General features: G+C 43.6%; 1 protein-coding gene across 2 annotated transcripts in view; it reads right to left on the reverse strand.

The window, feature by feature from the left end:
- ARHGEF3 (Rho guanine nucleotide exchange factor 3) overlaps nt 1-18330 on the reverse strand; it is a 249310-nt gene that overhangs the window by 130898 nt on the left and 100082 nt on the right. For both annotated transcript variants that reach the window (XM_040994676.1, XM_040994678.1), the window contains one exon: nt 6275-6337. In XM_040994676.1, coding sequence (XP_040850610.1) covers nt 6275-6337 — 63 coding nt within the window. The remainder of the gene's footprint in view (nt 1-6274; nt 6338-18330) is intronic.

Consider the following 18330-nt stretch of genomic DNA (forward strand, 5'->3'; position numbering starts at 1 on the left):
TCAAATGGTTCCCTTTTTCTTTTCTTTCCTCTTGAGGAAGCTGTGGCATCTAACTATTCCAGGCTTGGATCTACAAGCTGAGCTGCTGCAATGATTGTTCATCTTGTTGGGTCTCAGTTTCCTCATCTACAGAAGGGGCATGATAATACCCATGGTCAGACAGACATAGTGAGATGGGGTATTTGGAAATGCCCCATATCACTACTCTATGGTATGCTGCTTATTAACATAATAAAGACAACAACAATGAGCACTGTGACAGACAAGAGCACGCATAAAAGTTATGCTATCTTCCAGCTGTAAGGGCTTCGGCAAGTTAATAACTTTCACACACTCTGTTTGTCTCATCTTTGGAGGCATTGTGAAGGTGCAACAGTAAAATATCAGCATTCCGCCCATCACATAGCAAGCGCTCATGGTCTTGCCCCTCCCTGAAAACAGCATATATTCCAGACATGGGGTAAACTGTATGTGCAAAGGCACAGGGTGAATACAAAAAAGGATGTGCTGAAGAAACTGAAAGAGGGACTGCTGTGGTGGTATTGTGGGGGTCAGCATCCCCTATGGGAACTGGATTGTGTTCTATCTGCTTCACTTCAGTTCCCTGCTGAAGTACCTGAGAAAGCAGCAGAAGTCAGCCCAGGGGCTGCTGCATGCATATGGGAAACCTGAAGTAGCTCCTGTCCAGTGGCTTTAGCTGGCCCAGCTCCAGCTACTGTGGCCATGTGGGGAGTTGTGGGGAAATGAACCAGCAGATGGAAGATCTCTCTTTCTGTCTCTGTGAGCTGTCTCGGACACTCTAAAAATAAACTTTATTTATTTATTTTTTAAAGTTTAACTCTTCTTTTTTTTTTAAAGATTTATTATATTTTTATTGGAAAGGCGGATATACAGAGAGGAAGATCCTCCGTCTGATGATTCACTCCCCAAGTGAGCGCAACGGCCGATGCTATGCCAGTCCGAAGCCAGGAGCCTCTTCCAGGTTTCCCACGCAGGTGCAGGGTCCCAAAGCTTTGGACTGTCCTCGACTGCTTTTCCGGGCCATAGGCAGGGAGCTGGATGGGAAGCAGGGCTGCCCGGATTAGAAGCGGCGCCCATATGGGATCCCGGGCATGCAAGGCAAGGATCTTAACCACTGCGCCACCGCGCCGGGCCCTAAAAATAAACTTAAAAAAAAAAAAAGAGGAAGAAACAAAGAATCCAGCAAAGCTGGCTTGCCTGTGTCAATGAAAGATGGAAGGGAGTGGTTCAGAAGGAAGGTTGGCAGGTAGCCTGGGAATAGGTGAACAGGGCTTTGGAGGCATTGCAAGGAGTCTGTGGGCCTGGAGGCAGGCATGGCAAGGTAAGACGTCTGCTTTAGAAGGATGACCGATTCGAGCACAGAAGACAGACTAGATGTTGGCAGGGAGGCCACAGAGACACCGAATTGTTGCTAGGCAGCAACCAGGGTACAAGGCTTGGGGAGACTTCTCTGCCAGAACCATTTGGATATGTATAACATCATTCATGAATCATACAAAATTATCCACTTTAACAAAAAAAATCAGCCTGCCACAGATTTATTGAATTTCGAGTCCTGCCCTGTGGTTACCTTGGCAGGGCAAGACCCAGTGACTTTGCGGACCCTGGACAGAGGAAGGACCAAATGTTCCCCACCCCTGCCACTCTACAATCACATTAGCAAGCTCCAAAAAAGGAGTTAGGGGAACCACTCTCCATCTGTAGACCACAGCTCAGCTGTCCTTCAGCCACCCGGCCTCAGAGGGGAGCAGAGGGCGAGATGCAGCCAGATTTCTCCAGATCAGCAGAAATATGGCCAGCCACCTGCTCACCTGGGGAAGCCTCCCACCAGTTCCATCACCATCAGAGAAGAGAGTAGATGATGGGAGACAAGCAAAGGTTGTACCTTAAGCCCCAGACCTAGCAAGAGATCAGTAATGCAACAGGAAAGGAGATGGGTCAGAGAACCCTACAAACAACACTCCCACCCATGAGTCTTCACTCTATTTCCACCCCTCACTGCCACAGGGGGTTCAATTTCCACCCCTCACTGCCACAGGGGGTTATCAGTCTGGTCATAGATTTAAAAAGCTATTCACAATGTTTCAACCAGGAATCAAATATCTTAGCCTTTATGTTACTGATCGAGACTACACTGCATAGAGAACAGACTGAATAAACCTGACATATGCGTTTGACAAAAGCCCTCTACAATTCCTAAAAATAAGATTATTGAGGAGCATTTCAGGATCTGATGACACGTTCTTGATGCAAGGAAGTGTCAAGTACAGGAATAAATTATTGTTACAATCTCATTTTGTTTAATAGCTGTGCTTACATAAATGTTAGAAGCTGGTTAAAAATACATATGCTACTTAGGGATGCATATAGTAGCAAGTTCCTACGTGGAAGAAGCTGACATACACATGAAACCCGGCCAAGCAAAGGGTTTGCAAGGGCCTTCGAACTGTCTGCTACATAAGACTGAGTTGATAACTACCTGAGTTTTATCGTATTTTTATACCACACTGTCTGTCTGAAATTCACCACAATCTGAAGTATGTGAACAAGGACAGACAGGAAGGGAATACACCCCACGTAGCAACTGCGTTGGGGCTGGCTGGTTGAAATCTGTTGTTCAAGTTTTCTACAAAGCACACACATTCCTTTTGGCCACTGACATCATTTCATCTCACTGGAAGCTAGTTTTCCATCTACCCACCCCCACAGCCTGTTTGGTGTTTTGTGTTGAGTGCTGGACCATGCCTGGGGCAGGGTACACATGACTCTTTCACCCAGGGCCTTTCCTGCGGGCACTGCAGACCCTCTAGTTCTTCGCCCATGCATCTCCCATCAGAATGTCAACAAAGTGCCGCCAAGGGAATCATCTCCCTGGATCCCTCCCACTCATATCCGCTGACGTGACAAGAGCTTTGTAGGCGGTTGTTAGGAACCTTCTCCGCCTGCAAGTTGTTCTCAAAAACTTATATTCCCTCTTTTTTTTTTTTTTTCTGGAATAGCCTGTGTCCTATCCTGCCCTGAAGCGGTCACAGCAAAGCAGAAGGCGTAAGGTGGTGGTGGGAAAAACAGAGACCAATTATATCATCAGCAAGCATGGACTCGCCAGTTCAAGTTCATTTCTACTAAGTGCTGGGAGAGCAAGTGCTTGAAGAGGCATCACCCACATCGTATCTTGGAGTCTTGGCTGGGGGCCTGGGGGTGCCCCAGACTGTGTACTGGTCTTGTAAACTGTTTTTGAAACCTAGAGCTATCACTAGATTCCCCAAAATGACACCTTCCCCACCCCCAAACAATTGAAAATCTCTATGAAAGCAAGCTTTTCTCCTTAAACTCTTACTGGTGTTTTAAGTCCAAGTTGACTAGAGAGGATTAGAGGGAAAAATCAGATACCTAAGATGCAAGACTTTCACATAAGGTGAGATGGCCACTGGGGTGTTTGTTGTGATCATGAGAGGGGCCTGAAGGATTCTACTAGCAATTACTTTCTAATCAATGGGAGATTTCACCCATGTCAATCAACATTTCCCAACAAATGCATCCCAGCATTTAGGTCACAAAGACGTTTGTTTCAAAGGGAGAACTCATGATTTAAAACAACAAAAATGACAATGGATAAGGACCCAATGAAAATCTGACCATGATCCCTAGATAAGACTTCTATCCTCTCAACTAAGTGCATATCTGGTGAATATCTTTTCATTTAATAAATGGAATCAAACTGAAAGTTACCAATATTGTTTTCCTAAACCCTTTTATTCTCCAGTGTAAGTCATCTACTGGAACCCACCTTTCTTCCTAGATGCCTTACACTGTATGCAGAACAGATTTAACACAACTCTTCAGTAATGATGCTGGACAATTAAGGGACTGACTGTCCTGGATATCACCATTTAAAAACATAAGTTCCCTCTGTGTTCAGTAAACACAGAGGCCATGTATTTACTGAAACAAGTAATTCTGGGACTCAGATACTGAGACATCGTTGTCTACACACACACACACACACACACAAAACATTCTCAAATGTGGCTCTCCCCTCCCTTCCTGCCCCCATTTCATCCAACGCAACTTGGGTTCAATTCAGTTCAATCCAACCTGTATTCAGGGAGCTGAAAGTTGCTAAGTGTACTCCCCTCCACGATCTCATTTGGTTCTGGCATGCCTCCTGTTGTCTCCATGTGACTTTAACTATCAGAGGAATTAGCAACATGGCGATTTTCAGGCCCCTCTAACCACTTCTGATATTCTTCTGGCTGCTGTAAATATTAAACACTATGGAACAATATCCAGAGGCAACCCTAGGAAATCTGTTTTCCTAGATTCCTGGAAAATGTCAAGTAAATTCAGAAATATGTTCTGCCATAGCTGAGACCCTAGGCAAGCGCAGTTGGTGGTAATATGACAGACTTTTTTCCTGTAAAGGTATCTTTACTGCGGCAAAGCATAATCTATAATATGAACAAGAAAGAGAGAAATATTGCCTGCAGTTGCATAAGAAGTCATATTGCTCATGTGACCATGGGAAGACCAGGCCATTGATGCTGATCAAGACAAGAACCAAGCCAGAATGCATTAATCCTTTCATACAAGAGAGCTTAATGGTTCTTTGATAAAACAAAAAAAACATATAGCGACTTATGCTTTCATGAAAAATGTTAACATACAGTTGGGGAAATATACACTAGCCTTTGTAATGCCTTGGACTAAAATCCTGCTCAAGTCACTACCCCTCTTAGACTTTTACTTCATCCTAGGCCTGGAATACCTGATGGCAGAGGGCTCTCAATTCTGGCAACCCTTACATTTTCACAAATGAAACATATCCAAGCCTCCAAATCTTACAGTTGATGAGGAAAGTTCCATGACTTTGTCAGTAATAACACATTCAATGATTCAATGATCAGTTCATTCAATGAATACACTAAAATCCAGGAGAACATCATCTTTTGATCAGTTACCATGGCAATCTAACACACTGGCCTGACTCCATCAATTGGATAGTTCAAAGACTGAAACAAATAAATGTCACATGGTTAACAAAATGCTCAAGTATATTAATTACATGCCAGCTCAGACTTGCCCTATCATGGTTGCTTATATCACAGGAAACCTTATAATACTTCGCAACAGCTAGAAGAACACTGCTTCTAGTTGTCATCCGATAAAGACCCATTAGAATGAATTTTACATTTTCACAATGGTTTTAGAAGACTGGATCCCAATTTTCTTGTTTTGTTTTAAACAAATGAAAGAAGGGCTCTACTCAAGATCACTTGATTAGTAATAGGCAGAGTAATAGGCACAACCACATACAATTCAGTTCTTAATTCTTCCTACGGGAAGCTTCTCTTCTCATACTAGTAGCTTTCATGGTATCTGTGAAGGAGAGAGGCCATGTTGGAGGGAACCACAGTGCTCATCGGGTAAACTCCAAGAAGGGTAAAATGTGAGCAGACAGTGGATGGGGAGAGGCCAAGGAGGGGCCTGAATTGTCATCGCACCCCCTATCCCCTGGATGATGAGGGCATCAGTGGCCCAGGTAGATTAAGCATCCAAGGTCATGGCCTAAAAAACCCAAGGAAGCTTTTCATCTGCATCACTGCCACCCTTCACTACCAAGTCATTTAACCATCTTTAGCAAATGATTGCTTTGAAGGAAAAACACAATGAAGCTTGCACTTTGTAGTGGACTTGTATGTGCCAGGCAGTGTGTTTGGTATCCTTGCCTTTCTTGTTTCATTTGACTCTCTCAAAAGCCTTCTCTTCCCTGTTTCCCAGATAAGGATATAGAGGTGAGGGAAGACAACACACAAATGCTAAGGATAGACTCTTCATTCAAACTAAGATCTACTGACTCCAAAGTTGCCCCTTCCACCATGCTGCCCAGTTTTCTTTCTGCCTTTGGGTCAAGCCACTGATTTTTGCCAAAGGGGAAACAATATTCAGCCCACCTTCCTGAAGCAACCTCTAAAACAGAAGAGTGGGATTTACACAGAATCTATCCCAACACTCTAATTCATAATTCATATGACAGAGATGTCACAGGCAATACACAACCCAGTGTGGAAGTTAAGTTGACTCTTGAGATTTGTTGCTGCTGTTTTTTTTTTTTTTTTTTTTTTTAAAGCAAAGTCCACTCCCTAGTCCCAGGTCACAAATCCAAAATTAGATCCTAGACTTCAAGTACACAGCACATTAGCCAATCATGCTCACATAACTGGAGATGAAAGCGGCTTTAGGGAGTAGTACTCACACTTATGTCGAGACTGCAAAGGCTAATGGCATCTTCATCCTGGGCACTCTGCTTCCGTTTTCGCTGCAAAACAAAGTTGAGATGTCAACAGAAATTATGGCTTTGATTAAGGTAAGACAAAAAGCAATTAAACATCATGTTCAATCCTTATTACTTCTACCTCGTTACCCTAAACTTTTAACCATGCTGTGTTAAGTTTCCAGAAAGCCTGAGAAATCATAAGGAACTGTTAGACTGAAGAATAACTGGCTTGCATTATTACTCTTTTTCCTCTAATGTATTTTATTTTGCATACCTTTTTACAAAATGTCTCCATGGGGCTTGCATTGTGGTGCATGGGTTAAACCACCACTTATGATGTGGGCACCCCATACTGCAGTGTCTGCTTCAAGTACCAGCCACTCAACTCCAATCAAATCTCCTGTTAATGCACCTGGGAAGGTAACAGACTCAAGTAGTTGGGTCCCTGACACTCCTATGGGAACTAGACAGCATTCCTGATTCTTGGCTTCTGCTTGGCCCAGCCCTGGGTATTGCAGGTCATTAGAGGGAACCAGCAGATGGAAGGTCTCTCACTCATTCTCTCTCTTCCTCTCTTCACCATTACTGTTTTTTAAGATCCAATAAATCTTAAAAATAAATGTCTTCAGTGCAGGCTCTGTGGCCCTGACCCTGGGAGCGCCCCGGTGGAGCGGGCGCTGGGTGCGGAGGACCTGAGGGACCGGGCCGAGCCATGGTGGCTGAGGTCCTTCATGATGAAAGATTTGGGGACATTCCTCTGTCCTCTGTGTAGTTGATAGTTTGGGTGGTGAAGAGATGGCTAACAGTGTCAAAACCTTCCTGCAGGACCTTGCCAGGGGTATCAAATATTACATCTGGGGTATCTGCACCATCTCAAAGCTAGATGTTTGAATCCAGCAAACGAGAGAAGAGGAACAGCATGAAGAAGGGCAAGCAGTGTCCTGGTACAGAGGAAAGCCCAGAGTGTACAACAGAGGCAGGAGAGTGAGCCACGGATCGTGAGCAGAATATTCCAGTGCTGTGCATGGAACGTTGCATGTGAAATAAAGCGATATATCTGTAAGTAGCCATTCTGTCAAACCAAATATTCGCCCCTTTTCAAAAAAGAAATCTCATCTACAAATCACAATGTAGTTCATCAAAAAGAATTCATTTCTCTCTTTCATCCCCAGCTCAACCAGCCAAGGGTTTTTTTAGTCTGTCATCTGTGAGTTGCTAGGTCTCCGGGAGCTACTGGGAGGAATGGCTCTGCACTAATGAGCTGGCCAAGGGATATTTAGGAAGCCAAATACTCCACTCAGGGTCTCTGTGGGAAAGTCTTGGGAAGATGCTGGCCACCACTCCACACACATACCTGCCAGTTTTGAGGAAGCTTCAAGTTTCTAAAGGGGTTCACCTTGGCTGTTTTATCATCCAGGTAAAATTGGAAACAGCACTATTGGTGTTACTGAAACCAATTCATTGACTTATATTGATTCAGTGACTCTGGGGGCAGGTATGGCAAAGGATAGTTCCCATTCTGCAGGTGCATGATCTGAGGCCAGATAAATGAATCGCTCAAAATTACATGACCAAAATATTAATGCTCTGAATTCAGGATTTAAATTCCTATGACAAAAGCCATCACCCCTTGTTCTGCAGCCACGAGTGGCAATTAAATTACCTCCCACTTGCCACGTGGGGAGTCTGCCAGCATCTGCCTGGAGCACCACATTGCGAAGGATTACACAGCAGAACAAAGGGGGAGAATACTGCAATTAGTAAACTGCTAACTGAAAAATGCTTTAATTAGGAAGCAGGCTACAACTTGGTTCCAGGTTAAGTTATAAGCTGATTGATATACGTGGGGGGTAGGGAGGGTAGCAGGACTAGAGAACAGCTTCGAGAGAAAAGGGGAGGTTGTTCCTGGTTGCTACAATGATCTCTTGCACAGACAGGCTGCAGTGTTACCCCTGGGATTGTGGGAGGAGACACTAGGAGGCTGTAGCTCAGGACGGTATCCATCCCTTGTCTATCAGGTCAGGCCAGCAGTAAGACCTGGCACACAGGCAGTATATATCTGTCTCAGAAAAAAGCTACTCAGAGAGCAGATAACCTCAGAAAAATCATGGAAAGTGGAATTAAGAAGCAAGTTAATTTTAATTCAAAAATTTCTGAAATCTATGCACATGAGGAGGTCTTTAGAAACTTTAAAGAAAATATGTATTATGAAAAAAATAGGGATAGATTCCAACTTGTTTTTGCAACAAAGCAAAGTTATTTTCATTCCTTATTTCCATGAATTTCTGAAAGTACCTTTGTGTATGCTATACTGGCTATTTTTAGACTACAGAAATTATTTAAGGATTATTTATGTTTTTGAAAGGCAACATTTCAGAGAGGAAGAGGGGGAAGGAAGAGGCAAAAGGGAGATAGAAAAAATGGAACGTGAAACAGGAGAAAGGGAGAGATCGTCCATCTACTGGTTCATTAACAGTAATGGTCTGGGCTGGGCCAGGCCAAAGCCAGGAGTCTGGCTCCGTCCAGGGCTTTTTACAAGGGTCACAAAAGCCCAGGCAAGCACTCAGGTCATCCTCCCCGGCTGGATTGAATGTGGGGCAGACGAGACCTGAACCAGTACTTAATGGGATGCCAGCGTCAGCAGCTTTTTCTGCCGCTCCACAATGCTGGCCCGAGATGACCAGATTTTTATGACATTACAATTCTGTTCTTAGGGCTCAGAGAATTTGTCAGCCTGACACACTAATAGCAGCCCTAGAGCCACAGTGGTGAGAGAGGGCAGTAAGAGTAGCTCCTCTCCCAGGCCTAAGCAGCCCTCCTCACTCCAACTCAACACACCACACAGCTTATGGCTCCTCCCACCTAGCTCCTTCCAGATACCTCCACATTCCTCCTGTCAAGTTCAGAAGACAAATGTCGTCTAGTGGCCTTTTTAATTAAGACAAGGCCAGTTAATCTAGGATAGAGTGATTTTCTACAGAAACCCACACATTTTATTAAAAACAAAACAGAAAAAAACCTTCATGGATCGTGACCACAGATTTTCTTGTCCACTTTCATGATACAGGGTACAGGATGGTAGTACCTGACCTCTACTAGCAACGTATAAACCCAAAGCTTGGACGCCAGGTTCAAAGCAAAAATTTCACAAAGCATCACTCAATCATGTATTCATTCACAGTGTGTTCTCTGAGCATTTGTAAGATGCAGAACTTGTTACGGGCCCTGGGACACAACAGTGAATGAGTTAAGCAGGTTTTCTATCCACCAACTGGAAGCAAAAAGCAAAACAAATAATTGCAGATTGTGATCTCCACCATGAATGCCTTAGAAAAGGTGCTGGGATAGAGACTGACAGGGTAGACCCATGTCAGAAAGGTCATTTGACTTGTTTTCAGGGTTTCAGCTGACCTTTTGAGATAAAAGACCAAGAAGGTATGGTTTGCCAGGGTCACATCCCCAAAGCTCAGAACAGTACCTGGTACATGGCTGGCTCCCTACAAAAATATTATTTCTTTATTTTTGGGGGGTTAATGTCTTTGATTTTACACCCTCTGAAAGGTTCATCCTCTATGCCTATCACCCAACCCCAGAGAGCCCAGGTAGAGAGAGAAAAGAAGAAGGGATCCAATGGTCAACTCTGGTTGGGGTTGGAGGGTAATGCAGATAAGACAACCAGGCACAGACAGTGCACATCTCACTGCAGACCACTGAGAAGCTGAGCTCAGGCCAGTGATATACAGAGCTGCCTCTAAAAGGAGCCCACCTCTGGAAACTTAAGCCCTGGAGATATGGAGAAGTAAGCATCCCAGAAGACACAGTTGGCTTAACTGTCATTTGGAGTGCCCATATGCTATACCCGAGTGCTGAGGACTGAAATTTTATTGTTCTTAGGTCCCTTCCACCCAAAGGGGGAGCCAGATGCAGTTCCTGGCTCCTGATTTCAGCCTTGGTTGTTTTGGGCATTTGGAGACTGAACCAGTAGATGAAAGATTCTCTTTCTTTCAAATAAATAAATTTAAATATACCAGAGTGTACAGGGCACTGCACATTAGTCACAACAGTAACTAATAAGTATGAGAATGAGAGTGATGGCAGCACTACCCTATTAAACACTCACCACATGTAAACCACACAGCTGAGTTCTGATACACATGACTTCATGATCCTTACAACTTTCCCATGAGCTGAGTGGGTATCAAAATTATTTGTCCTGTGAGGTGGATACTCAGGGGAGGAAAAGAGGTAAAGAATTGGGTTTTGTTTTGTTTGTTTTTTGTTTTTAAAGCAGAGGGACAGAGACACAGAGAAAGACAAAGATCTTCCACTCACTGGCTCATTCCCCCACATGGATGTTAACAGCCAGGGCTGAGCCAGGCTGAATCCAGGAACCTGGAACTCCTCCACATCTCCTATGTGGGTGGCAGGGGCCCAAACACTTAAGCCGTCTTCAGCTGCTTTCCCAGGCGCCTTAGCAGGGAGCTGCTTGGGAAGTGCAGTTGCTGGCTCGAGAGGATGTTCAAACGGGATGAAAGTGTCATAGGCAATGGCTTAACCTACTGGATTGCAATATCAGCCTCTTTGCAAGAGAAAGAACCTGTATTCAAACCCAGGTCTGTCTGACTCCAAGCTTTCTTGTTTTCCCAGTAGATGTGCTGTCCCAGATCACACAGCAGAGTTAGGGCTATGAAGGTGCCAGATACGAGAAGTGTGGGACAAGACTCCTTTAGAACTGCCAGTCTGTGGAGACCCTACCTTGAAGCCTTCAGCGGTCTGTCTATGCTAAGTCAACTGTGTGGTTCTTCCTAATTTGCAAGAGTTAACAGGTCATGGCCACTTATCAGATTTATTGTGGCGCAGGCACAGTTGCAGCACATGCAGAGTCCCCACTTCTCTTGCAACCACAAAAACAAAGCACCTTGGGTAAGTCGGGTCAGTAGCACCATACCTTAACACATCCCCCCAGCCTCCCACACTGCCCTGTGCTGGGCCCCAGGTCAGTGAGTAATTCGGCTGTGTGACTAAGAGCGAGAATGAAGAAAAGAGGCCAGTGTTCTCCAGGCGACTCCCCTTCCTTCCGCTGACCACCTGGCTGCTCCAATTACAGCAAAACCTCAAAAGCCAAAGTCACTGAAGGCTGAAATGCTTTCCCCTCAGATTTCCTTGGAGACTTCAAAACTGCCATTTGAAGCTAAGAGTCTTGCTTTTACTCCATACCTAGGGGGCATTTATTTTCCTTAAAATATACAGATTTTGAAGGAAGTCATGACCACTCAGGCCTTGGTCCAAGTAGGTGCTTCACAACCCCTCCTATGAGAAGGAATGGCAGATTTGTGCAAAGGTGAAGCATGTCCTTGACCAGTGTATTGCAGCCAGAGACAGTCAGGACCTCACTTCTATGTGTCAGAGCCAGGGAGAGGGTGATTGATGACACCGCAGACTGAAAGGGTCAGCCAGCAAAGCCAAAGCATAAATGGGTTTAATAGGCATGCGAACCCTGTGTCTCCACTCCAAGGAACCCCATGGGGACAGAGAGGAAAGGCAGTTATGGGGGAAGAGTCCGTAGGCATAATCACTCCAGCATAGCAGCTGCTTCCTTAGCTCCGCAGAGTGACATATGTGATGGAGACACTTCCTAGAAGTCCTTGGGTGCTGGAAAAACCCTCTCATGCTTCGCAAATTAAACAAACATTAAAACATGGATGGGTTGGGGTGGGTGTTAAGTGGAGAAAAACTTGGTGAAGACATTTATATCCAATAATGGAACACCTGGATTTCATCCACAGTTCTGGTTTCCTGCTAATGCAGACCCTGGGAGTCTGGGAGACAATGGTGGTAACCCAAGTAATTGACTGGATCCAGTTCTGAGCTCCTGGCTGGTCAAGTGTTGAATGAACCAGCAAATGGGATTCTCTTTCTCCCAGTTCTGTTCTTTCTCTCAAACCACTAAACAACTATGAAGTCCCCTTTTCAATTTGCGATACAGCAAAGCCTGGTACACTCTGGAACACAAGGCCTCACAGAGATTCGAATATCCCTGGGAGCCCAGATGAGCTACGTCAGGGGCTTGCTTCTGACCATGGGAGCCCAGAAGAGCTCCATCAGGGGCTTGTTTCTGACCACACTGTCTTGCTGCTTCTGCTTTCAGTTCTCACCTTTTTCCCTTTCTGTCCACATTCATGATGCCTGACTGTATGGTCACTCTGCTCCTTCTCTTCTCAGGTTTAGGTACGTTGTTGATATGTGCAAGACAGAGGGCAGCCCCATCAGTAAATGCCCATAAAACAAAATGTGTTTTGTCTAGTTTTGGAAAGGCGCTCCTTGATGAGCCCTGATACTGTCCTCAACTGACCACACTCAGGAGAGCTGATCACCATCCAAATCTGAATATTGTTGCCTGGATTGCTGGCCATTCTCTCGAGACACAAATATTGGAACCTTTGGGACTTGACGCCTCAGAATCAGAGGAGAATTAACAATACACAGGCAGAGGAAAGCCGACCCCAGATCTATATACCTGCTATGAATCAAGCCCTGTGTTCTGAACTTAATGGACCATTTCATTCAAGCTTCTTCACCTCATGTAAGGAAGCAATACTGTGTTAATTTTACAGTCAGGGATGCTGAAACTCAACTGGTCTTTAGTGACTTGCTCAAGGTCAAGTTAATGAGTGCTGGAGAGGGAGATTTTCTTTGGGTCAGTCTGACTACTACACCTCTGATCTTGCTACCATGTGATGCTATTTCTTTCTTAAAATACTATTTAAAACCATCATATCTTTCATTTTAATTAACAAATTTATTTTTATGATGTAAAACACATTGAAATAGGTATCTAAAACATTAGAAACAATACAAAAAGGCTCAGAAGGCCTACACACCTCAAAGAAAGTAAGAGTAGAAACGAGATAGACTCTGCCCCACCATTCCACCACTGACTACATGTTCTGAACCTGGACAAGCTGATGATCTATTCCTTCATTTACTCAACCATTATTTCTTGAGGCTGCATGACGTACCTAGTTCTAGGTGTGTGGGACAGTGTCAAGAAAATAATTCTGTAAGCCTTGATTTTCCCATCATAAGTTCTTTTTTTTTAATTATTCAAGGAATACAGGAAATAAAGTATTTAAAATAAAATAAGGCATATTGCAAATGGTAAGAGTTCTAAAATGATATTTATTGGAGCTGGCATTGGCCTAGTGCTTGGAATGCCTGCATCCATCATGGAGTGCCTGGGTTTGAGTCCCAGTTTTGGTACAGATTTCAGCTTCCTGCTAACATAAGTACCTTAATCCCTGCCACCCATGGAGAAAACCCAGATTGAATTGCTGGCTTTGCCTACTTCGACCTGGCCTAGCACCAGCCTTCATTTATTTATTTTTTTAAAGGTATGAACCAAGGCCTGGTGTGGTGGCCTAGCGGCTGAAATCTTCACCTTGAATGCTCCAGGATCCCATATGGGCACCAGTTCTAATCCCAACAGCTCCACTTTCCATCCAGCTTCCTGCCTGTGGCCTGGGAATGCAGTCAAGCATGACCCAAAGCCTTGGGACCCTGCACCCATGGGGGAGACCTGGAGAAGGTTCCTGGTTCCTTGCTTCAGATTGGCACAGCACCGGCCATTGTGGTCACTTGGGGAGTAAATCATCAGACGGAAGATCTTCCTCTCTGTATATCTGACTTTGCAATAAAAATAAATAAATCTTTAAAAAAATATTTTAAAAAATAAAGGCATGAATCAGTGGTGGGAAGATTTGTATCTCTTAAATAATAATAATTAAAATAAATAAGACATAGATAAAATAATAAAAATAAAATTGCAAAAGTAGATAATTAATAGGAGTGATTATTCCTGCAACTGTACTTATTATCATAATTACCCTTACTGCCACTATCATGGACATAACTCTTTTGTTGCTGTTTGACATTGAGAGGCAAGCAGGGTGGGCATGAGAGATGAAAGAGCCTGTAGGATGATGGATAAGACAGCTGGGATGCAGACTGACTCTGCTACCCAGGTCCCCTGGGGGTTATACATGGATCCCTTCTGGATACCTTCAGTCACCTCTGTGGGGTGTCCTTTCCACTTCTCTTGCAGAGACAGGGCAAATGCAAGCCTGACTTAATTTTAAATGGCCAAGATTGAATTGATTAGCGCTGGAACAACCCTGTGATTTAATCACAGGACTTTTCTATTTAATAAGCAGTCGACCAGAGCAGTAAGAAATGCACTGATGGAGAGAGTGTGGCTCCCTACTTGGCCGCAAATGGTCCCCGATTAGTCGTTTCTAATTATTAAATGCAAACCAGATCTCAAGGCTTTCTGATTTATCCCTTCACAGGCAAACAGCTTTGGTGCTTTCAGAGGCTTTGGTGCCTTGCCTTTCATCTGTGCCTTCTCTGGCAGATTAGCAAAAGGATTATGTGTTCCTGTACTTGCCCTTAGCTGGAACTTCACTTGATCATGCTCGAGCAGAGAGGAGACCCATATTTTTGCTTGCTTTGTTTTCCAAAGAAGGATCCCTATTCCATTTTCAATACAGTGTTCTCATTCCCTTTTTCTGCTCCCCCCTCTGCAGTACTCAGGAGCCCTGTTCCTGTTTTCTAGACTCTCTTTGCATGGTGGAGAAGCTGGAGACCAGGTTGAGCTCTGAGCTACTGGTACATACACTTTAACCTGCATGACACACAATTCTGAGCTAAGATGCCACGTAGGCTCTAAAGTCAGACTTGGTGAGCTCATGTTTTTATTGTGTCTTTGTTAAGCCCAACACTTCTGCTCTCCTTCAAAACTATTTTTATGTATCTAAAAAACATACAGGACCCACTAGTTCACCCCCCCCCAAATGTCCACAATAGTAGGGATTGAGCCAGCCTGTAGTGAGGAGTTTAGAACTCAATCCAGGTCTCCCACACAGCTAGCTTGGATTCAAGTACTTGAGCTATCATCTACTGCCACCCATGGTGTGCACTAGTGGAGGTAGAGCTGGGACCTGAACCCAGGAGCTCCAACATGGGACATGGGCGGCCCAAGTGGCATCTTAAACCACTATGTCAAACATAAGACACTTTATAAACCCATTCCTCCATTTATAACATATGGATGCTAACAGCACCTCCCTAAGATTGCCGTGAGACATAAATAGATCATTCTGGGTAAAGAACTCTACACAATGCCTGGCACTCAGTAAATAGTAAAATTTTAACTGGTAGCCACAGTAGCAGCACCAGTGAATAAAAACACCAGATGAAAAAAAAATCATGAATAGTGAAAAAGTCTACTCACTAACTTGATTTTGGAAAAGTAGGAAAGGCAATTATTACGCGTTTAAACACAGGATGCCTGACCCTTCACCTGTTGGGAAGCAGAGGTGACAAATTTTTATCCAAGGAAAGGTGTGTTCTTCCTTGGGAAGGAAAATGTGTTCAATAAGCATTAGGAGCTGGGAGAACCAGCCAGCCCAACAATGCCCTTGCCAGTCCTGATAACCTTAGCAGCAAGAGTTAGTCAAATCACTCAGCAAACACTTGCGTATATACCACTTTTCCCTACAGTTCAGCCCAGAAGCGCAGAAGAAATGACAGCACCTGCCTGTTCATGGTAGAGGGATGTCAAAGAGTATCCTCAAGGTTGTTCCAGACAAAACAAACAAACAAACAATCATTATGAATCTCCATCCAAAGTAAGAGCAGCATTTATGCTTAGGCCTTCTAAATTACTATAAAAATTTTGTATGTATTTTTTCTGTTGGCTGTCAGGTGCACGAATTGAATTAATCACAATCCTTTGGTGAACAGTACATTATTACTTCTCTGGCCTTCTTTTCTTTAAAAAAAAATTGTGTTTTTGAAAGAGAAATACGGAAAGACAGATACAATAGTTTTCTCTTTTTTGTTTATTCCCTAAATGCCCACATCAGCCAGGGTTGGCCAGGCTGAAGAAGGAGGCAGGCAATCAATCTCCCGTGTGAGTGGCACAGACCTAAGTACTTGAGCCATCACCTGCTGATCCTGAGAGTACACATAGGCAGGAAGTTAGAAGCAAAGCTGGGACTCAAGTCCAAGCCTTGATATGAGCTAGAGGACTCCAAATGACATTTGAAAAATGTTTTACTTACTTACTTATTTTAAAATCAAAGCAACAGAGAAAAGGAGAGAGAGAGAGAGACACTTTCTATCAGCTGATTCATATCTCAAATGGCCAGAAAAGCAGGGTCTGGGCTAGGCAGATCCAGGAATTCCAGCCAAGTCCCCAAAATGGGTGGCAGGGACTCGGGCACTTAGGCTATTCTATGCTACTTTCCCACATGCCTCAGGAGGGAGCTGGATCAGAAGCAGAATAGCCAGCACTTGAACTGGCCCTACAATATGAATGTCACAAGTCGCAGTGCAACCCACTGTGTCAATGGTGGCCTCTCAAAGGGCACTTTTAATCCCTTTTTTAGAGACAGGTCAATTCCAGGAGCCAAAAGTTTCTTCCAAATTTCCCACATCAGAGACCGAGTTCAACCACTTGGGCCATCTTTTGCTGCTCTCCCAGGCCGTTAGTAGGGAGCTGGATCAGAAATGGAGTGTCAGGGACACAAAGTGGTGCCCTTACAGGATGCCAGTATCATAGGCAGTGGCCCTCACCAGCTGTGCCACAATGCCAGCCCTCTAAGTGGTATCTTAAAGCTGCATTGAATTTGTGTCTGATTGCATTCTTTTATTTCTGTATTGGGTTTTTAAAAAACATTGCAACAGTGCTTCAACAAATTCATAGGAAATAGAATTAAAAGCTTATTTTGGTACAAAAAATTTTTTTGAAATCAGAGCATATGAAGAGTTCTTCAAAAAGTTCATAAAACGGATACATGTTTTAAAATTTTTCATAGAAACCACTTTTAATTCCATTTCCATGGACATTTTAAGTAATAATAAGCCCTTGATTTTTAAAATAATTATGACATTATAATCCCTAAATTATTAAGTTTATATCAGATTATTAATAACCCCAAAGTTAATAAAATTCTTCATTGTTAGAATTACTGGAAGCCATTATCAATAAAAATATATAGTCACATAATGTTTCAGTCAAGAACAGACTGCACAAGTGACAATGGTTTCATAAAATTATAATGGATTCAAAAATCCCGGTTGTGTGACAGGTGTCGTGGCAAGCAAGTTACCTCACAGTTTGCAATGTCAGCATTCTACCCTAGAGTGCCAACTCAACTCCTACCTTCTCCACTTGTGATCCAGCTTCCCATGCTGATGCACCTGCAGGTAATGGCCCAAGGACAGGGATCTGTCACCCATGTGGGAGATAACTGGCTCCTGGCTTCCATCTGGACCAGACCAAGTTGCTATAGCCACTGGAAAATGAAACAGTGGCTAGAAGACCTCTTTCTGACTCCCCAACTCTGTCGCTCTGATTTTCAAATAAATAATCTTTTAAAAACTTCCTATAGCCTAACACTGTTGTATTAACAATAGTGGTATTACATGTTTATAGTGATACTTATGAAGATAAACTTAGCACACTGCAAGTCTGATGAAATTACATCCTTAGAATTATGCACATTATACAATATTTGTTAACAATAAATGTATACATTATAAGTTTATGCACTGACTATACTTTTATTACTATTTTAACAGTAGTTATTTTTTTAAAAAATTATGGCTGGAAGTTTGGCAGTCCTATTCCCTAGGGATTCAGGGACAGGTCCACAGATGCCAACAAGTAGGCCTTTAACCATCGGGAGAACGCTTCCCTTTGGTCATTGGTGTCTGGAACATCAATCCCTTGGAACAGTTTGCCACACAAAAGAATGAATAACATTGGAGACACAGGCTGCACATATGCATCAGGCCATTCCTTATCCTGGTGGGGAAACTTTTGTGTGCTAAGTGCTACTCGGGTATTCATAGCATCATCTAAAAGCCATGCAAAATGATCAATTTAGAAATTAACCCGCTATACAGATTTATTCAATTTCAAGTCCCACCTGAAGCTGCCTTGGCAGCACCAGACCAATGATTTCACAAAG

This window comes from Ochotona curzoniae, unplaced genomic scaffold, assembly GCF_017591425.1.
Source record: "Ochotona curzoniae isolate NIBS_2020 unplaced genomic scaffold, NIBS_Ocur_1.0 contig_908, whole genome shotgun sequence".
Classification (NCBI taxonomy): domain Eukaryota; kingdom Metazoa; phylum Chordata; class Mammalia; order Lagomorpha; family Ochotonidae; genus Ochotona; species Ochotona curzoniae.